This window comes from Vitis riparia, chromosome 5, assembly GCF_004353265.1.
Source record: "Vitis riparia cultivar Riparia Gloire de Montpellier isolate 1030 chromosome 5, EGFV_Vit.rip_1.0, whole genome shotgun sequence".
Taxonomy (NCBI): Eukaryota; Viridiplantae; Streptophyta; class Magnoliopsida; order Vitales; family Vitaceae; genus Vitis; species Vitis riparia.
The window spans coordinates 9,868,638-9,891,810 of record NC_048435.1 but is presented as its reverse complement, the minus strand read 5'-3'; the positions used below and the strand labels follow the sequence as shown (position 1 = coordinate 9,891,810).

Here is a 23,173-nt window from a genome sequence, read left to right as displayed (position 1 = left end):
GGAGTTGCAATGCAATCTCAGTGACGTGACAGTGATGAGAGGCAAAGACAAAAATGTCTTGTAGCAATGGCATGACAATGTGATGACGACGGTTGCTATTGCCACCGAGTTCATGATCTAGGTTTGTTAAAATGGTTTGAATTAAACTTTAAGGTCGACTTTGGTCTTCAACTCGGTAATGAAGGTCGAAAAAAATATTCTTTTTCTTCCCAAATTTATGACCCTAAGGCTCTGATACCATCATGAAGAACAAAGATGGAAGGAATGAGAGGTATAAACTTCTTTTCCTTTAATCTTTAGCCTGTACAGAGACTCACATATCTATACTACTATAAAAAGTGAGGTGTTTGTCAATTTTTTTCATTCTGAAAATGTCTGACAACTTGCCTTTTAATTTAAAAAACACTCCTCATCAATTTATTTATTATAATCTATTAATATCTATTCCAATATTACAAAATTTATTCTATTATTATAACCTATTAATATCAATTAACATTATACATGTTTTTCTCTTTAAAACCCATAATACTCATTAATTCTTGAGGATGGCCTAAGCCCTATCTTTTTCAATGCGCACATAACCCTTTTCTATCTTTTTCTCCTCTCCATGGCCGCAACAACTTCTTCTTCAAGTTGTTGGATTTCTCTGCAAAATTGTCATCTAAAAATACCTCTCATCAATTTATTTATTACAATCTATTAATACTAATCTAACGTTGCAAAATTTATTCTATTATCATAACCTATTAATATCAAATGACATTATACATGTTATTCTCTTTAAAACCATAATACTCATTGACTCTTGAGGATGACCTAAGCCCCTTTTTTCCAATGCCCACATAACCTTTTTTCTATCTTTTCTCCTCTCCATGGCTGCGATAGCTTCTTCTTCAAACTCTTACACTTCTATGCAAAACTGTCATTGTATAGTTCCTCTTCGCCACAAATGGCAACCGATTCAAGACTATGTTTGGAGTTATGGTCGTGGTTCTAGAAGGTTTGGAACAATGAAAGTGTTATGTCTGAGATAGGAGACAGTTTGATGAAATGCAATGTTTTGGGAGAAGCTGAGAATGACGGTGGTGGCAAAAAGGTGTTCCTAAAAAGAACTAGCAGTTTGTGGTAGTTCTGGGAGCCATGGCCATATTTTCGCACGCATAAGAGCGACACGTTTGTTGTCAAAATTTATGGTGAAACCATCGCCAATCCCACTTGGAACCCATATTAAAGACAAGTTTCTCGTGATTTTTTTCTTTGCTAATTTAGTTTGGATAAATAAACTGTTATTGAGTTTCACAAAAGCAATATGGAGGGTTGGTTTAGAGAGTGCAATACTCCATATTCAGATATGCTTTTCTTTTGTATTTTGGGAACTACGGAATCATAACATGCTTATTGGTGAAAGGAGGTTGTTGTTTATCCCCTATTTGTTCAAAGAGAAGGAATTGTGTTTATGGAGTTAACAATTCAAGATGTTGACTGTGATTCAATTCCAAAAGGTTTTAGAGAACTTGTATATACAAAGATTCCTAGCACCTAAATTAGGAATTTTCCTAACTCAATTACAACAAATCCCTTTGATCACAGGATTGCCTAATTCTCCTTACAAAATCATAACTTTCATAATTTCATTCTTCCACATGTTCTTCTCTTTTATTGTCAACATGAATTTACTATTTTCAAGGAAAATATCAGAATGTTAGTTACTTACCCCCATTTGACGTTGCTCTTCACAACCTGCCCATCCAATTGTATGACCACATATGGATCACTTGTTCCCTGAAAGCATGTTAAAAAGTTGAAACAAGATGCAATAGTAGAGACTGAAATAAAAAATCATTGGCATCCATTATCAGCACACTAAACATTAAACTCTGGAAAAAGGGCAACTATAGTATTTAATTAGGAGCAGGTGATAAAAGAAAACAGAATAACTAGTTCAACAAACAAAATACACCATTGATGCGGAAAGTGGCAAAAAAGACAACCAACCCATGGATCCATAGCAGGAAAATCAAGACCCTTTTTCAACTTTATCACCAACTGCCCATCATATAGCTCACGTACAAAAGACCTGCACACATAAAATCAAATTAGAATGTCAAATGAAAGTTCCAATTGTCCAAGAAGACTCTTTCTTCCATAAGAACTGAATGATTCTTGTCGATGTAGTTATGAAAATACATAATGTTTCAAGAGCTTTCCCTTCATTTCCGATAAAAAAAATAATGTTTCAAGAGCTTTAGAATTTCCCAGCAAGATCTTTAGACAAATATACTATTTCTATAACTTCAAAATAGACAGCTCAAAGGGGGTATTTTGCAACAAAACCTGATACATTTTTTTCTAGGACAAATTAATGGACAAAATTTAATTTAAATCAGACATTGAGCCATTCCATTCATTATTTTTTCTTTATCAGGTAAGGAAAAATTAACAGAAAAGCAAAAGAGGGGGAAAACCAGGTGCAGCCCACACACAAAAAGAAACAAGCCAACTGTTTCATGCATGGCAAGTGTGCTAATTTTACTACACTTCGTTTGAATCATGGAAAATACTAGGTAAAAGGGGGGCAAAAAAGGAAGAAATCTCAAAATTTTCTGGTTTAGTTTGTTGTAAAAATATAAAGGAAAATGAAACACAACAACAATTTTTGAGAGAACACATACATTTTCAAAGTCTTCATTCTCTACCGAAAAGACGAAAAAAATTGGAGGTATATGGGAGTAAAAGCTTTTTAGCTCACTTTTATATTTATTTATTTTTATTTCACTTTTCTTTCCTTTCCCCATACCGTCCATGTTTCATAAGGCAGATGATCCATTCCAATCATATCTTTGGAAATGAGGTGGTTATTAATCAAAACAAGTGTGTGTTAGAACAAAAACAAATTTAATTGAACTTTGATGAATGACGATGATTTTCCAAGACGAGGAAAATCTGCTTCAATCCTCGTCTAAAATTTACCAGGACCTACAAGTTAAGAAGTGGTTAGGTTGTTAGATTATGTTTTTTTTATTTAAAATTCAAATTCAGTATTCAAATATTGTAGATAGGACTTGTTTGTTTTTCTGTTCCTATTTTCTAAGGGAGATAAGATTCTGATCTCACCCTATTTATTCTTGTAACTTTTCCATTTTCATTCAATGAGAAAAATTTTCTCTCAGAGAATTTCATGGTATCAAAGCTAGGTTCTGTAATTTGTGCCCATGGTAAAAAAAGGCCATGGTGGGGCAACAGAGGAGATAATCTGAAGCCACAACAGCTGGAGGAATCCCAACAAGGGCAGCAACAGGAGCAATCACAGCAAGGGAATACCAATTTAGATTTCAACCCAAATTAGCAAAGTACAAACCATGAGCTGAATGGTTTGAATTTTCTACAATGGTCACAAGATGTCAAATTCTTCATTTGCGGAAAAAGAAAAATAGGGTATTTGACTGGATCAACTCGTTAGCCAAAGGAGACCGAAGCTTCATTCGAGAACTGGGATGCAGAAAATTCCATGATCATGTCCTGGATTCTCAACTTGATGGAACCAGAAATTTCAAAGCCTTACATGTACCTTCAGACAGTAGAGGAACTTCGGGAGGTAGTAAAGAAACCTATTCTAATCTTAGCAATTCTGCTCAGATTTATGAGATTAGAACCCAAATTCGTGACATGAAACAAGGAGATTTGGCTGTCACTCAATGCGTCAACAATCTGAAGACTCTTTGGCATGAACTGGATTTGGTTTCTGACGTGGAGTGGAGATGTCCAACTGAAAGCGTGAAATACCAGCAAATGCTTGAAAAAGATAGAGTTATAGATTTTTTAGCAGGTCTAAACAGGGAACTTGATGATGTCAGAGGTCCTCTTAGACGCCCTGACAAGACTTTTGCTATTACCTTATAGAGACAAGTGATTAGGCTGATAGATCTAAAATTCGAAATCTTCTTTGACTGACTCTTTTTGGGCAAAAGAACTATGAAGGATGCATTGGTGTTTTGATTAATAATCCCGCTGTTGTGAAACTCTGCAAACACCCTCACTAAGTCATCCTTGATCACATCCCAACAATCCTGAAACACTACTATGGTGAAACCATCAAGCCCTGGCGCCTTATCCCTATCTAACTGAAAGATGGCATTATGGATCTCTACTTCGGAGAAAGGGGAATCCAGCCTAGAGGCACTCTCTTCTGATATAGGGGACCAATCAATACCTCTACTCTCTAAGACTCACCTGGAGGACTCGAGTACAGCATTTTGAAATAAAGTAATATCTCCTCTGTGATGCTCTCGGAATTGTCCAACACCAAACCACTTTCATTCTCCAATAATTTGATGAAATTCCTATTTCGTCTCCCATTAGCCACTTTGTGAAACAACTTTGAGTTGCAATCCCCGTTTTTAACCCATTTTACCTTAGCTTTTTGTCTCCAATGAATTTCTTCCCTCATTATTATTTCCTCTAGCTCCCCTTTTCTTACAGCTCTTTGAACAGCGAGATCAGAAGAGAGAGCCCCTTCTTATTCATTGGCATCAATGATAGCTATTTCATCCAAGATGGTTTTTTTCCTTTCCTTAAGCATTCCAAAAGTATTCTTATTCCAATCTTTCAATTTTGCCTTAACAAATTGTAACTTTCTCATGAACTTGTGACCTTCCCAACCATTTCCTTCAAATTCTCTCCACCAACTGCTAAAGCACTCTTTGAAACTATGATGTTGCAATCACATATTCTCAAACCTAAAAGGTGTTGGACCCCACTTGAAAGGATTGGTATCCAATACAATCGGCCAATGATCCGATGTCCATCTAGGGAGAACTTCTTGAAGGCTTTGAGGGAATGAAAGCTCCCACTCATTTGAATAGAGAAACCGATCCAATCTCTTACACACCAGTGACTCTTGCATATTTGACCAAGTAAAAGAGGCATTTCGTAATGGGGGATCATGTAATTCACTTTCTCTTATAAAGCCATCAAAATCCCTCATGCTAGAAGTGAATCTAGAGCCTCCCAATTTTTCTGAACTTCTCCTTATAACATTGAAGTCACCACCCACACACCATGAAAGAGAAGTAAGGCTAAAAAGGTCTGATAGCTCCACCCAAAAATCCTTCCTAGTTAAGGGACTGTTTGGGCCATAAATAGCGGATAACCACAAAGGTCCACATCCATCCAACAAGAACTTGACTAAGACAGAAAAAGATCCAATTACCACATCCTCACTGCTCATTTTCTTTGAGTCCCAAATGATTAAAATCCCTCCTGAAGCCCCGCACGTCGGGAGAGCAGCCCACTCCTTATTCCTAATCGACCAGACACTTCCTACAAACCTTCTATCGCACACCTCTCTTTTTGTTTCCTGTAACATCACTACATCTGGATTCTGAAGGCGCAAAAAATCCTTAACCACCCTTCTCTTTTTCCTAGATCCCAACCCCCTGATATTCCAACTTATGATCTTCATAAAAACACCTCACTGACCCTATACCTCCTAACCATCGTCAACATAACTCAAATGTCTATGGGGACTCTGTTCTTTCACCTTGAATACACCTTAATATCCAAGGAGCTTAAGACCTCACATACTTTAGCCATTTTGCTAGAGGAAAGACCTTCAATTTGGAACCCACCCATCTGGGAGAGCTCAGTGTCTCCCTGGCTAGCTGTACCCAGAATAGGGGCCCCATGAGGCGAGCTAGGTTTGGTCTTGACATAATTATAGCTTTCAGACAAAAGATTCAATCTAGACAGCTGGGGCACCGCATCATCACCGTTAGGGATGCCAACAAACCCAATACTATAAGTCCCAACATCATCATTTTTTGAAAAAATTTCAACTAACACTCGATTTTTCGTAGGAAACTAGGATTGAAAGGCTGGAATGGAGAGATCGATGGCAGAAGAGCTCAGGTGTGGAGGAGCCACACCAGAGAAAGGAGAATGAAAAGGCAGATAAGGCTGAGAAAAATGGTGAGAAGATACCTCAAAAATTTCCATTTCCGTCATTCCACAGTACCCCTCAAAGTTGAGCCCTTTTCTCTGGATGCGGGATGAGAAAGGTGATCCATGACTGAAGATCCATGTAATCTATTGTCTATCAATAAGTTAACTTAAGATAAAAAAATGCCAAGCTAATTTCTTTCATGATGGATGTGAGTTTTAGGAAATGAATTCAGGGAAGATGATTGGCAATGCTAGATAGAGCAAAGGACTTTATTACTTTGAAGATAGAATTGAATTGAAAAGGCAAGCTCAAAGTACTTGTTTCAAATCTATTTCTCTTACTAGTGAAAATGAAATAATGTTATGGCATTTTAGGTTAGGTCATCCAAATTTTCATCATCTAAAATATTTGTTTCCAAGTTTGTTCAAGAAGAAAAATCCTTCTTTTTTTCAATGTGAAATATGTGAGTTGGCTAAATATCATATGACAGCTTTTCCTTTGAAAGCACATAAGAGTTTGAAACCTTTCTCTGTTATTCACAGTGATGTTGGGAGGCCTTCTAGGATTAATACCATGTCAAGTAAAAGATGGTTTATCACCTTTATTGATGAGCACACATGGGTAGGTTCAGTATATTAGCTAAAAGAAAAGTTTGAGGGAGAACAAGTTTTTAAAAACTTTCACAACATGGTTCAAAGACAATTTCAAACAAAGATTCAGGTTTTTCGAAGTGATAATAAAAAGGAATATTTTAATAAGATTTTGGGGAAAAAAATTCTGAACAAATACAAACCTATCTGTTGAGCTATAAATAGAATAGGAGAATTATTTTCCTATTATGTTAATTTCCTATTTCTTTAAATAGATAATTTTATTAGTTTCCTATTTCTATAAATAGATAGTTTTATGATTTAAGAATAAGTTAGTTTCCTATTATCTCTTGTTTCCTATTTCTTCTCTTGTAATCTTCTATATAAATTGTGTATAGTCAATCTAATAGACAGAACTTATTATTTTTCATCCCATATTTCGTGTCATGGTATCAGAGTTGTAGGTTTTTAAGACCTAGGCATCATTCTGGCCTTCATAGCTGGATTTTTTTTTATTCACGTGTCTACTGGAACTTGTTCAATAGTGAAGAAATGGAGAAGCTGAGAAGCTTGTTGGGATCCCTTGACAAACCTATTGGAACTTGTTCTTTGGCTCTTTTAGGTACACCTTCACTCTCTTTTTGCATAAATGTCTCACACAGGGTTTATGATGACTCTTGGATAATAGACTCCGGTGCCATAGACCATATGACCTCCAAATCTCAACTTTTCCATACCTATACCCCAAGCCCCAAGTAACAAGAAAATTGCGGTGGCCAATGGCTCTTTAGCTACCGTTGCAAGTTTCGGAGACATATACATCACACCTACCCTTATTCTTAAAAATGTCCTCCATGTACCAAAATCGTCGGCTAACCTTGTTTCCATTCAAAAGCTTACCCATGATCTTAAATGTTATGCTATTTTTTTCCCTTCTTATTGTGTTTTTCAAGAACAAGGCTCGGGGAGGAGGATTGGACTTGCTAAGGAAAGGAGTGGTCTTTACCACATTGAATCATCTCAGAAAACTAGTAATAATTTGCCGTTGTCTTTTCTCAGTTCCTCAAATAAAGATACCATTTGGTTGTATCACCTACGTCTAGGTCATCCATCTTTTAAGGTTTTAAAGGTCATGTTTCCTCATTTGTTCCAAGGATTAGATATTTCTGAGTTTCATTGCGAAACTTGTGAGTTGGCAAAACATACTCGTGTATCTTTTCCTATTAGCAATAAAAGTTCTTATCTTTTTCATTTGATTCATAGTGACATATGGGGTCCTTCGACTATAACTAATGTTTCTGGGGCTCCTTGGTTTGTATCCTTAATTGATGACTGCACTTGGGTTACATGGATCTTTCTTCTTAAACAAAAATCTAATGTTAGCATTGTTATACCTAATTTCCATTCAATAGTTCAAAACCAATTTGGGGCTAAAATAAAAAGCTTTAGGACAGACAATGCTAGAGATTACTTCAACCAGATTTTGTCACCCTATTTTCAATCACAGGGTATTCTCCATGACTCATCATGTGTTAACACACCCTAACAAAATGGGGTAACCGAGAGGAAAAATGGGCATTTACTCAACACAACCCGAGCCTTACTCTTTCAAGGGAATGTTCCTAAGTCCTATTAGGGGAAGCTGTTCTTACTGCCACGTACATGATAAATAGAATTCCCTCACAAGTATTAGACAACAAAAGCCCTGTAGAGATACTTAAGAGTTTCTATCCACACTTCAGAACTTCAAATGGGCTCACTCTTAAGGTATTTGGGTGCATTACATTTGTTCATGTCCACAGCCAACATAGAGACAAGCTAGACCCCCAAGCCATAAAATGTGTCTTCCTTGGTTACTCATCCACTCAAAAAGGATACAAGTTTTACAATCCCTTAGCCATAAAATTTTACATCTCTATAGATGTCACCTTCACAGAAAATAAACCTTTTTTCCCTAAGTCCTCTCTTCAGGGGGAGATTTCAATGGTGGAAGATAGTCCTTGTGAGTCATTTGAACCTCTTGATCTTTCTCATGTCTCAACCCATGGTGATGAAGAACCTGAGTCATCCGAGTCAATCACACCTGAGTTACCCAATTTTACCACTGAACCTGTGTCATCCCCTGTTCCAGCCAGTGTCACTCGCAATTTTCCATAGTTTCCTGAGGTGTATTAAAGGGAAAAGGCCATTCCAGAACAAAAGTAGGTCCAAGAATCCAACTCAAACCTTGGGAATAAAATCACGGTAAGATCAGACCCACCTTTACATACACAACCTGGTGAAACTTCCACCGACTCAACAGACAACCTAGACCTAGACCTTCCCATTGCTGTCAAAAAAAGCACCAGAGAATGCACTAACCGACCACTCTATCCACTATCACACTGTGTCTCTTAAGCACCTATCACTAGCCCACAAGAATTTTATTGTGAGTTTAAACACCACTATCATCCCCAACACTATTTCTAAGGCATTGACAAAAAAGGAATGAAAGGATGCTATAAGAGAGGAGATGGGTGCATTAGAAAATAATAAAACATGGGAGATTGTTGGAAGACCGAAAGAGAAAAAACATTGTTGATTGCAAGTGGATATTCACACTGAAATATAAGGCTGATGGATCTCTTGAGAGACATAAAGCAAGACTGGTAGCCAAAGGGTACACTCAAACTTATGAAGTTGATTATCAGGAGACCTTTGCTCCAGTTGCAAAAATGAATACTATAAGAATCCTACTGTCACTAGCTACCCACTACAATTGGAAACTCCTACATTATGATGTTAAGAATGCATTTTTTCATGGTGATTTAGATGAAGAAATTTACATGAACATCCCACCGAGATTTACGGGAAACACAGGTAACAAGGTGTGCAAGCTGAAAAAGGCCCTTTATGGGCTAAAACAATCTCCTAGGGCTTGGTTTAGGAGATTTGCAAAAGTCATGATTCTCGTGAAAGAGTCTAGGTACAAACAAAGCCAAGGTGAACACACTCTCTTCATTAAGCACTCGGCTGCAGGGGGAGTAACTGCTCTTCTAGTCTATGTTGACGACATCATAGTGACTGGAAATGATGAGAGAAAAAAACATGAAGTGAAGCAAAAATTAGCAACAGAGTTTGAGATAAAGGAACTAGGGAAACTAAAGTACTTTCTCGGTATTAAGGTGGCATATTCCACACAAGGGATCTTCATCTCTCAACAAAAGTATGTGACTAATTTATTGGCAGAAATAGGGAAGATTGAGTGTAAACCAGTCTTTACCCCAATGGATCCAAACCACAAGTTGGGAGAAGCTAAAGAAGAACCAGTGGTGGATAAAAGAATGTACCAGAGGCTGGTTGGTAAGCTCATATACCATGCTCACACTCGGTTAGACATCGCCTACTCGGTGAGCGTGATCAGTCAATTCATGCATGATCCAAGAGAACCTCATCTTCAAGCTGCTTACAGGGTACTGCATTACTTGAAAGGCAACCCCGGGAAAGGAATTTTGTTCAAAAAGAACAATACTCTTGCTCTAGAAGCATACACCGACGCTGACTATGCAGGTTCCCTAGTGGATTGAAGATCAACTACAGGGTACTGTACTTTTCTTGGAGGTAATCTGGTAACATGGAGAAGGAAAAAGCAAAATGTGGTAGCAAGGTCGTCTGCAAAGTCAGAGTTTAGGGCCATTGCTCAAGGGTTGTGTGAACTACTTTGGCTGAAGATTATTCTAGATGATTTGAGAATCAAGTGGGATGGTCCTATGAAGCTTTATTGTGACAACAAGTCAGCTATCAATATTGCTCATAACCCTATACAACACGATAGGACAAAACATATTGAGATTGATAGGCATTTCATCAAAGAAAAAATGGAGGAAGGAGTAGTGTGTATGTCTTATGTTCCATCCGAACATCAATCAGTTGATATCCTAACAAAAGGGCTGAACAGTTCAATGTTTCACGATCTTGTATTCAAGTTGGAAATGATAGACATCTTTCCTCAGCTTGAGGGGGAGTGTTGAGCTGTAAATAGAATAAGAGAATTATTTTCCTATTATGTTAGTTTCCTATTGTTGATTATAATGTATTTATAGTGTACAATCTTTCTTTCCTTTCTTAATATAGGTCACATATATGGTAGTTAGTTCAACCTAGCCTTGTATATATATTTCTCTATTGTAAGAAGTTAATCAAATAAATGAGAATTAAGGTTTTCTCTCTCTCTCTCTCTTTCAACACCTATTTCTATAAATAGATAGTTTTATTAGTTTCCTATTTCTGTAAATAGATAGTTTTATAATTTAGGAATAAGTTAGTTTCCTATTATGTCTCTTGTTTCCTATTTCTTCTCTTAAAATCTCCTATCTAAATTGTGTGTATAGTCAATCTAATAGACAGAACCTATTATTTTTCATCCCATATTTCGTGTCACTATCAAAAAAAGATTTTGGGAAAATATTGTTTGGAAAATGGTATTGTGCATCAAAGCTCTTGTAATGATACTCTACAACAAAATGGAGTAGCTGAAAGAAAAAATAAACACCTTTAAGACGGTGCAAGGTCCTTAATGTTTTCAACTAAGGTTCCAAAGTACCTATGGGGTGAAGCAATTCTAACAGCTACTTATTTGATTAATCATGCCAATAAGAGTTTTAAATTCCAAACACCATCACAGGTTTTCAAAAATTGTTATCCCACATCAAGAATTTCATCAAATATTCATATGAAAATTTTTGGATGCATTACTTTTGTTCGTATTCATAATCATAATTGAGGAAAACTTGATCAAGAGCTAGAAAATGTGTCTTTGTGGGACATTCTCCAAAAAAAAATAAATGATATAAGTGATTTAGATCCCCTCATGAAAATTTTTTTTGTAACCATGGATGTGACATTTCTTGAGTCAAAATCATATTTTGGTAACACTCATCTTCAAGGGGAGAATGAGAATGAAGATTCAGGTAACGTTTTTTACCTACACCAATCAGCCCCAGTTTTACCCTTGATAACCACAATTCCAAGAAATCAAGAAAGTCTCGAACCCAAGTCTCCAAGGAATCCAGAAAGTCCAGAACCCAAACCTGGTCCAGTTGTCACTTCAAAAAATATAGAGAATAGTGTGCTAACGTAGTGAAAATGAACAACCTTCCTTAATGCCATTGAATCAACAAAAGGAAGCAGAAATTAGTACAGAAACAACTAATAAAAGTCCTGAGCTTATTGTTTACTCAAGGAAGAACCAAACGCAAAGGAAAAAGAACAAAACTCTGCAACAATGACATGACTCTAACCCGGGATCAGATCCGAATTCAACTAGTGTGTCAGGTAAAACTCCATTTGAGTTGAATCCTTCATATCCTGATTCACTTGATAATCTTAATCTTCCTATTGCTTGGAAAAAAGGATCTAGATCTTGCACTAAAGATCCAACATCTAATTTTGTGTCTAACAAAAATCTATCCTCTTCTTTTTGTACTTTCATCTCACAAATCTCTAGTGTAGAGATTCCTAAGCATGTACAGGATGCTCTAAATGTTCTTGAATGGAAGGAAGCTGTTTTTGAGATGATGAGAGCTCTTGAGAAGAATTGAACTTGGGAAATGGTGAATCTACCAAAAGGAAAGATAATCGTTGATTATAAACGGGTGTTCATAGTGAAATATAACTCAGATGATTCAATAGAGAGGTACAAAGCTCGACTGGTGGCAAGAGGCTTCACCCAAACTTATGGCATCGATTATTTCGAGACTTTGGAAACTGTTGCAAAATTGAACACAATGCAACAAAGGTTTCAAGACTTTCGAGACTTTATAATTACTTCCAACTTAGATTAGCCCCTACAACAGCTGGATGTTAAAAATGTCTTTCTCAATGGAGACTTGGAAGAGGATGTCTACATGGATGCAGCTCCTGGCTTTGGGGAGAAATTTGAATCAAAGATTTGCAAGCTAAAAAAATTATTGTACAAGCTAAAGCAATCACGAAGAGCCTAGTTTGAAAAGTTCACTCGTTTAGTGAAGAAACAAGGCTATACCTAGGGACCATACCATGTTCTTCAAATTCTCAACTAAAGGAAATATAGCAGTTTTAATAGTCTATGTGAATAATATTATTTTAACTGTAGATGATTTGGTGGAGATGAACAAATTGAAACAATGCTTAGGGTTTGAATTCGAGATTAAAGATCTAGGCATATTAAGATTCTTTCTTAGGAAGGAAGTTGCATGTTCAAAAAATGGAATAGTTGTGTCACAACGAAAATATATTCTCGACCTTTTGAATGAGATAGGGATGAGTGGTTGCAAGCCTTTAGATGCCTTGATGGATCCCAATCAGAGGCTTGGAGAACAAATTGAAGGAGTTCCAATTGATATAACACAATACCAAAATTAGTGGGCAAGTTGATATACTTGTCGCATACTCGACCAAACATTGCATTCGTGATTAGTGTTGTGATTCAATTCATGCACACACCATATGAAGAACATCTTAAGGCTAGTTATAGGATCTTAAGATACCTAAAAGGCACCCCTGGGAAAGGACTAGTGTTTAAAAAAAATACATAACAAAATATTGAAGTATACACAGATGCAGACTAGGCGGGTTCAGTTACAAATAGAAGATCCACTTTGGGATACTACACACTCGTGTTGGGAAACATCGCAACTTGGAGAAGCAAGAAATAAAGTGTTGTAGCCCGGAGTAGTGCTAAAGCAGAATTTAGTGCAATGACACATAGAGTATGCAAGGTGTTATGGCTAAAACAAATCCTAAAGGATCTAAAGAGATTAACTAATCATCTTATAAAATTGTATTGTGACAATAAGGCAACAATCAGCATTGCACACAATCTAGTACAGCACAATAAGACCAAACAAGTTGAAATTTATAGACATTTTATAAAGGAGAAACTTGAGGCTGGTGTTATTTGATTGCCTTTTGTTCCAACGGCGCAACAAATAGGAAACATTCTGTGGAAATCCCATATGATTTAGGGGTGATTTGGAGGATACTATGGTAGAAGATTGAGGCTCCAATTAGATCTGATATTTAGGCTAAATGTTTGGTTTGATTTTTATATTTCCATATTTTGCTCTCTGTGTATACGTTAAATAGGGACCCGATTATGTAAATTATATACGATTGAATATACAATTGTATTATCCTCAGTTTCTTCATGGTATCAAAGCTCGGGTTGCTCTAAAACCCTAATCAATCTATGGCTGCCCAAAAAGGAGACAACCATGAGTGCAGTCAATCGACAACCCAGGAAGAAGAGTCAGAGATAATCTCCTCCATGGGCTCGACCGGTGCATTCGACAACTCCCCACTCCATCTTATCGTTGAAAATTTGAACGGTAAGAATTACAGAGAGTGGGCACAAGCAATCAAGTTTGTTATTGATGGAAAGGGAAAGCTCAGGTTTCTTATCGGCGAGACTCGACGACCACCTCCGACAGATGCAGCAGCAACATCCCAGAAATGGCAGTTCGAAAACTCCTTCATCACCTCATGCTTGATCAACTCCATGAAGCCAGTCATTGGCAAAACGTACATGTTCCTCCCGACGGCAAAGGATGTGTGGGATGCGATATGGGAAACATACTCCGATGGCGAGAATGCTTTCCAAATCTACGAACTCAAGACGCGGCTCTGGCAGATGTAGCAAGGAGATCGGGAAGTCACAGAATACTACACTGAGATGTTGGGTTTGTGGCAAGAACTCAATCTCAGCTGCGAAAAAGAATGGGAGTGCACGGGTGACAGTGTGCGATTCAAGAAGAAGATGGAGAACAAAAGAGTCTTTGAGTTTCTGACGGGGCTGAACCGCGAGCTTGACAACGTTAGGAGCAGAGTTCTCAGTCACCGGCCGCTGCCCTCCATCTGAGAGGTCTTCTCTGAGGTGTGACGTGAGGAGAGCAAAAGGAAAGCGATGTTACGAGAACATATCACTTCTGGGCCTGAGGCTTCAACACTTGTAACCTATGGGCCTCACGTTGGACCTGGCCCAAGACAATCTAAGAGGACTACCTGTGAGCATTGTAAGAAAACGGGCCACACTAAAGACACTTGTTGGACTTTACATGGCAAGCCCACGGATTGGAAGCCTAGACAGCCCAATAAAGCCCATACTCATCAAGCCTCCACCGAAACCCAGGCAGACAAAACACCTATAGAAAATCATCGGTTAACTTCTAGTGTGAGGTTTAATTCCAACCAGCTTGCGAAATTATATGAGCTTTTTTCTAATTTCCAAGCCTCTGGTCAGTTTTCTATTACTCTGTCCTTTGGTTCTTAAGCCCACAAAGGTACCTTTCTGACAGCACTTAGCACCACGTCTCATATTACTCCTTGGATTATTGACTTTGGTGTATCTAATCATATGACTGATGCTCATCATTTATTTTCTACATACTTTCCTTGTGCCGATATTTAAAAGTAAAAATTGCAGATGGTACTTTATCCCTAGTTGCTGGCAAAGGGAGTATTCGTATTTCTAAGTCTATCACTCTCAACCTTGTCCTATATGTCCTTAATTTATCTTGCAATTTGCTATCTATTAGTAAAAATTGCAGATGGTACTTTATCCCTAGTTGCTGGCAAAGGGAGTATTCGTATTTCTGAGTCTATCACTCTCAACCTTGTCCTATATGTCCCTAATTTATCTTGCAATTTGCTATCTATTAGCCAGTTAACCAAACAATTTGATTGTTCAACTAAATTCCTACCCTCTCATTGTCTTTCAGGACCTATCATCGGGGAAGACGATTGGCAGTGCTAAGAAACGTGAGAGGCTATATTATTTTGACGAAACTAATGTGAGTGGACAGTGTCCTCCTACTGTTTGTAATTCTGCATCTAATTCTAGGGAAAGTGAACTTTTTTCATGGCACAAAAGGATGGGTCATCCTAGTTTTCAGTATTTGCAACATTTATTTCCTTCACTATGTTCAAATAAAGCTTCATGGGATTTTCAATGTGAAGTGTGTGAACTTGCCAAACACCATCGTGCATCTTTTCTTAAATCTAAGTATAAACAATCCATACCATTTACTCTGATTCATAGTGATCTATGGGGAGTCCGTGAGTGAAGCTAGACCACCCTTAACCTTAGACTACCTCGATGTTGCTATGTTCGAATCCACTCCGTGCCTTATATCTACCTCTTCGCCTAATACAGAAGGACACTTGAACTCAAGGGGAGATACAGAAATACAGGCAAATAAGGAAATACTCATTTACTCAAAAAGGCCAAAATCGAAGTCCAATGAGACACTCACCTCCGAAGCACTAAAAAAGTTAGAACTGGTGATAGTTCCAACCCCTCAGGAGTCTGGCTCCAATCCTGATCAGGTAACGAATGACTTACCCATTGCTCTTAGGAAGCAACCTCGTTCATGTACTCTTCATCCTATCTCGAAATTTGTGTCTTATAATGCTCTTTCTGCAAAGTGTTGTGCTTTTACAACTAACCTTGATAGAATCCAGATTCCTAAAAACGTTCAAGAAGCCTTGGAGATTCCAGAATGGAGAGAGGCAGTGATGGAAGAAATAAGGGCATTGGAAAAAAATAGGACTTAGGAAGTGATGACTTTGCCAAGAGGGAAGAAACCAGTGGACTGTAAATGGGTATTCACAGTGAAATACAAGGCGAATGGCATAGTAGAATGATATAAAGCCTGCCTGGTTTGAAGGGGTTCACTCAGACCTACGACATCGACTACACTGAGACATTTGCACCAATGGCAAAGCTGAACACTATACGAGTTCTCTTATCCTTGGCAGCAAACCTAGACTGGCCACTCCATCAGTTTGATATTAAGAATGTCTTTCTGAATGGTGAACTAGAAAAAGTGTTTATGATGCTACCACCAAGGTTTTGTAAGGAAGAAGAAACCAGGGTATGCAAATTGAAGAAATTTTTGTATGGTCTCAAGCAATCTCCGAGAGCATGGTGTGATAGATTTGCAAAGGTGATTAAGAACCAAGGATACCAACAAGGACAGTCGGATCATACTATGTTCTTTAAATAGTCCAACGATGGAAGGATGACCATCCTAATCGTGTATGCTAATGACATCATTCTCACTGGAGATAACACATGAGAAGTGGAGAGGTTGAAGAAGGTCTTAGCCATAGAGTTTGAGGTAAAAGATCTGGGTCAAATGCGATATTTCCTAGGAATGGAGGTTGCCAGATCAAGGAAGGGAATTAGTATCTCCCAGAGAAAGTATGTACTTGACTTGCTGACTGAGACTGGCATGCTTGGTTGCAAGCCAAGCGATACCCCTATCAAGGCAAGAAAAAGGACGGAAAGCGACGAAAAACCCGTGGATAGAGAGAGATATCAGCAACTAGTAGGTAGACTGATCTACCTTTCTCACACTAGACCAGACATTGCTTTCGTCCTAAGCGTGGTTAGCCAGCACATGCATTCACCAAAGGAAAGTCGCCTAGAAGCAGCGTATAAGATCCTTAGATATCTAAAGGGTTCTCCAAGGCGAGGACTATTCTTTAAGAAGGGTGACAATAAGAAGGTAGAGATCTATACAAATGCAAATTAAACGGGATCATCAGAAGATAGAAGGTCTACTACCGGCTACTGTACCTATGTCTGAGGAAATCTAGTAACATGGAGAAGTAAGAAGTAGAGTGTAGTAGCCAAAAGCAGTGCTGAGGCTGAATTCAAAGCAGTTGCACAAGGTATGTGTGAAGGACTATGGTTGCAGAAATTGTTGGAAGAACTACACATTACAGTAGAGTTCCCCATCAAACTCTATTGCGACAACAAAGCTGTCATTAGTATTTCTCATAATCCTGTTCAGCACAACAAGGCCAAGCATATAAAAATGGATAGACACTTTATAAAGGAGAAAATTGAGAAGGGGATGATTTGCATGACTTATATCCCTACAAGGGAACAATTGGCAGATATATTCACCAAGGGGTTACAGAGATCTAGCTTTGAAGATTTTATTTACAAGTTGGACATGATCAATATCTATGATCCAACTTGAGCGGGAGTGTGGAAATCCCATATGATTTGGGGGTGATTTGGAGGATATTGTGGTAGAAGATTGAGGCCCCAATTAGATCTGATATTTAGGCTAAATGTTTGGTTTGATTTTTATATTTCCATATTTTGCTCTATGTATACATTAAATAGGGACCCAATTATGTAAATTATATATGATTGAATGTACAATTGTATTATTCTCAGTTTCTTCACATTCTAACCAAGAGACTCCTATGACCTAACTTTGAGTTTCTAATCAGCAAGTTAGGTAGGATTGAAATCTATGCTCCAACTTGAGGCTCGTGTTGAAAAGTTAGGAAGTGGTTAGGTTGTTAGATTACGTTTTTTATTTAAAATTCAAATTCATTATTCGAATATTGTAGACAAGACTTGTTTGCTTTTATGTTCTATAGAGAATCGATCAAGAATCTTTTTTCCTTAATTAGAGTTTTTGGTTATAATTGTATATGAGTTGGCTGATTGTTATAATTGTATATTAGCTGGCTGATTTGATTTATTAGTCACGATATTATAGGAAATTAGGTGTATTAGCTGTAGAGATACGTTAGTCCACATAGTCTAGCTAGTAGTCTCAATTTCCCTTTTTTATTCTTAACAATACTGTGTATATATTCAGCCCTATATACCAATTTTTAGATAATGAAATTTGGAAATCTTTTCCTAAGAAAACCACATGGTATCAGGGCCGAATATTTGGCCAAAGAGTGAGTGATATCATCATCTTCCTGAAAAAGAGATGGTAGAGAAAGGATCTGAGGTAGGAGAGAAGTTGGTGACCAGTTCAAATCCCTCTTCGATTGAAAACCCAGCGATTCAAATAACAACCCATAAACTGAACGGAGAAAATTTTCTTCGATGGGCACAATCAGTAAGATTCTTCATAAGTGGTAGAGGCAAGATGGGGTATTTGGATTGCACACACAAGCCTGTTTTGCCCAAAGAAGCTGGGTATCAAACCTGGTTTGTTGAAAACTCAATGGTGATGGCTTGGTTGATCAATTCTATGGAGCCAGAAATCAGCCAAGGGTATATACTTTACAACACAGCAAAGGAGATTTGGGATGCAGCTAATCAAATGTACTCAAATCTGGGAAACGATTCTAAACTCTATTAGTTGAGTGAGAAGGCAAGGGCAATTCAGCAAGGAGACTTGTTGGTAATGGCCTATTTCAATTCTTTAAATATTCTGTATCAAGAAATCGATTTGTACCAGGATATTTTGTGGAAAAATCTGGAGGATCATGCCACTTATCGAAAGTTGATTGAAAAGGAAAGAGTCTTTAAATTTCTTTCTGGTTTGCGATTTGAATTTGATCAAGAAAGGGGCAGGATTTTGAGTAGCTTGCCCATTCCATCTCTTTGGGAGGTCTTCAACTCGATAAGGAGAAGAGAGTCACATAGGCTTTATGATGAGTGGACTAAAATCAACAACAGCTGAAACATCTGCATTATCAACAGCAAATCAGCCAACTGAAGGAAACAAAAATATTGGAGCAAATTCGGTCTATGTTGCAGGGAAAAATGCAGGGAAGAAGGATGACAAAGATAGTTTGTGGTGCAACCATTGCCAAAAACCACGACACACAAGAGATAACTGCTGGAAAATTCATGGGAGACCAGCGAATTTACCCCAGAACTTTGGAAAAGCTCGTGGTTGGAATAAAGGTGGTGAAGGACGAGGCCGAAACCCAGCATCAAGTGGGGGGGCCGAGGCTTCCAAGCAATAGCAGATTTTTCAAAACAGCCAAAGCAAGGAGATACTGGAGTTCCAAACCCTACCAAGGAGCAACTTGAGCAATTCTATAAGTTTATATTCCAAAATTCCCAAAATATTACCTCTGCAAATTTGGCCCAATCAGGTAATTTTAGTACAACCCTTTCTACTAAGTACTTGAAATCTGACTCTTGGATTAGATTCAGGAGCAACCGATCAAATGACTGGGAATTCAAGTCTGTTTTGTTCTTATACTCCTTTTAATGGGACTCAAATGGTAAAAATTGCTGATGGTTCCTTAACTAAAGTAAAAGGAATAGGCATTGTTCAAATTTTTGAGAGCCTGAGTCTTAAATCTGTATTACATGTGCCTAACTTGTCTTGCAATCTTGTTTCCATTAGCAAACTTACCAAAGACTTGAACTGCATTGCTAATTTTCACCCAAACCATTGTGTTTTTCAGGATCTGTGTACGGGGAAGAAGATTGGTAGTGCTAGGGAGGTTGATGGACTATTTCTCTTAAAAGAAAAAATGCAAGGTGATGAAATAAAAAAGGTGTATCACGCTGAAAGTAGTATAGCAGAGAATAAAGAAGTGTGGTCGTGGCATTGTAGACTAGGACACCCTAGTTTCTCTTATCTAAATTTGTTGTTTCTTAGTCTATTCAAGAATAAAGATATTTCTCAATTTAAATGTGAGAATTGTGAGTATGCTAAACACCATAAGGCTTCTTTTCCCATTCAAATTTATGAAAAATCTTGTCCTTTCATGTTAATTCATGGTGATATTTGGGGACCCTCTCATGTTAAAACTAATGCTGGAGTTCGTTGGTTTATAACATTCATTGATGATCACACGAGTGTGTTGGGTATATTTGTTGAAAGAAAAGTCTGAAGCTGCTGGTGTGTTTAAACAATTTCACAAGATGATCTTAAATCAATTTGAAACCAGCATTAACATCCTTAACACGGATAATGGGAGAGAGTATTACTCAAATATTCTAGAAAAGTATCTACAAAAAGAAGGAATCATTCATCATGTATTGACACTCCACAACAAAATGGAGTGTCGGAAAGAAAAAATCATCACCTTCTTGAAGTTGCCCGTGCCATGATGTTCCAAATGAATGTTCCAAAGGTGTTCTAGGGAGAAGCTATTTTGACAGCATCCTATTTGATCAATAGAATGCCAACCCGTGTCCTAAAATATGAAACTCCCATAAATACCCTAAAACAATGTTTTCCACCCTCTCATCATTTGTCTTCATCCCTAACTCCTAAGGTTTTTGGTTGCACAGTTTTTGTCTATATCCATGGCCACTATCGTAGCAAGTTTGATCCTAGGGCACATAAATGCATTTTCCTTGGATATCACCCAACTCAAAAAGGCTATTAATGTTATCACCCATGATCACAAAAGTATTTTACGTCTATGGATGTATTTTTCTTTGAAAATCAGCCTTACAACACCTAAAATTCTCTTCAAGGGGAGATTAGAGGAGAAGAGAATTTTTAGGAAGTATCCCAAGGAAAGGAGTTGGGGGAAGAGATAGGAGAAATTGGAGGAATTCTTGAGATAGGAGAAATTGGAGGAATTATTGAAAATATTTCAGTTGAAGAAGAAAAAAAGGAAAAAAGAGAGCTAGAAGAAAAAATTGAGAAGAAGAAGGAGTGCATTACATATTCTAGGAGAAGAGGAAGAAATCCATCTCCTCTAGTGGAGAGTTAATCTTCAACTCCTAAGATAAAGCCAAACACTTAGGTAAATCCAACTCCTCAACCCTTGTTTGATGATCTAGATTTACCTATTGCTCTCAGAAAATCTAGTCGATCCTATACACAACATCATATTGCTCAATTTGTTTCCTATGGTGCTCTAAAGGGCTCATTTAGAGCATTTGCCATTAATCTGTCTCATGTTAGTATTCCTTGTGATATTCATGAAGCAATGCGGGTTCCAAAATGGCAGGAAGCAGTTAATGAAGAGGTGAAAGCTCTCTTTAAAAATCATACTTGGGAAGTTACTAAACTTCCAATAAGAAAGAAACCAGTGTGATGCAAGTGGGTGTTCACAATCAAGTTCAAAGCAGATGGAAGCATAAAAAGACATGAAGCAAGACTGATGGCTAAAGGTTACACCCAAACATTTGGTATTGACTACCAGGAGACCTTTGCCCCAGTAGCAAAGATGAATACAGTGAGAGTTCTACTATCTATTACAACAAAGATGGATTGGGCTCTACAACAACTTGATGTAAAAAATGCCTTTTTACATGGTGACTTGGAAGAAGAGGTGTTCATGGAGTTGTCGGCGGGTTTTAAAGATCAATTGGGTAGAGGAAAAATGTGTAGGCTGAAGAAATCTTTGTATGGTTTGAAGCAATCACCAAGGGCTTGGTTCAAAAAGTTCACTCAATCAATGAAAGCATGGGATATACTCAAGGGCAAACCGACCACACGATGTTTTACAAACAGTCTTGCAGTGGTAAAATAACTATTTTGATAGTTTATGTTGATGACATTATCCTCACAGGAAGTGATGAAAAAGAGATGCTAAGATTGAACAAAGCTTTGGCACGGTCATTTGAAATCAAAGACTTAGGAAACTTCCAAATATTTCTTAGGTATTGAAGTAGCTCGGTCAAGAAAGGGAATTGTCCTGTCTCAAAGGAAGTATGTTTTAGATCTTCTTAAAGAGACAAGCATGTTAGGATGCAAACCTATTGACACCCCAATAGATGTGAACATCGAGATGAGTACTCATATAGGAGGTAAGGAGGTTGATAAAGAAGGTTATCAAAGACTAGTGGGGAAGTTAATTTACCTCTCACACACTCGTCCAGACATTGCCTTTGCTGTCAGTTTAGTAAGCCAATTTATGCACAATCCCAAAGAAGATCATCTACAAGCAATATTTAGAATCTTGAGATATCTCAAAGGGTCTCCTGGAAAAGGACTCTGATTCTCTAAACAAGACAAGAGTTTAGATGTGGAAGCTTTCACTGATGTTGATTGGACAAGTTCTATAGATGATAGAAGGTCTACCTCAGATTATTGTACATTCCTAGGAGGGAATCTAATAACGTGGAGAAGTAAGAAGCAAGCAATTGTTGCGAGGTCTAGTGCGGAAGCTGAATTTAAAGCATTGGCTCTTAGAATCTGTGAGCTTATTTGGCTAAAGTCATTGATGTGTGAATTGAGAATGCCGCTGATGATACCAATGAAGCTCTATTGTGATAACAAACCTGCCATTAGTATTGCATATAACCCAGTTCAGCATGATAGAACCAAGCATGCGGAGATTGATCAGCATTTCATCAAAGAGAAGATAGAAGTTGGGCTTATAAACTTGTCTCATGTTTCTTTAAGTAATCAGGTAGCAGATATATTAACAAAAGGGCTTACTGGACATCAATTCAAGGATTTCATAAGCAAGTTAGGAATGGAAGATATCTACCATCCAGCTTGAGGAGGAGTGTAAAGAATCGGTCAAGAATCTTTTTTCCTTAATTAGAGTTTTTGGTTATAATTGTATATTAGCTGGCTGATTTGATTTATTAGTCAGGGTATTATAGGAAATTAGGTGTATTAGCTATAGAGATACGTTAGTCCTCATAGTCTAGCTGATAGTCTCAATTTCTCTTTTTTATTCTTAACAATACTGTGTATATATTTAGCCTTGTATACTAGTTTAATTTTGGATAATTCATTTGCTTTGTGTGCTGACTTGCCCTTGAGTATAGCTTTCTCTGTTTTGTTCTCTATTGTTGGTTCTAAGATGCATGGGTTGTGAAAGTATGGGAGGAATCCAACGGGGTAGGATAATGAGTGATTGAGTCAAGTGTGAGACTACATTGTTTTTGTTCTATATGGGAGTATGACTCCAACAAAGCCTTAGT

General features: G+C 37.6%; 1 protein-coding gene across 5 annotated transcripts in view; it reads right to left on the bottom strand.

Annotated features, from left to right (window-relative positions):
* The window catches only part of LOC117913903, a 193,604-nt gene that overhangs the window by 147,878 nt on the left and 22,553 nt on the right, over positions 1-23,173 (bottom strand). For all 5 annotated transcript variants that reach the window (XM_034829015.1, XM_034829016.1, XM_034829017.1 and 2 more), the window contains exons 3-4: positions 1,999-2,080; positions 1,718-1,785 (exon numbers count right to left, since the gene is read on the bottom strand). In XM_034829015.1, the coding sequence (XP_034684906.1) occupies positions 1,718-1,785; positions 1,999-2,080 (150 nt within the window). The remainder of the gene's footprint in view (positions 1-1,717; positions 1,786-1,998; positions 2,081-23,173) is intronic.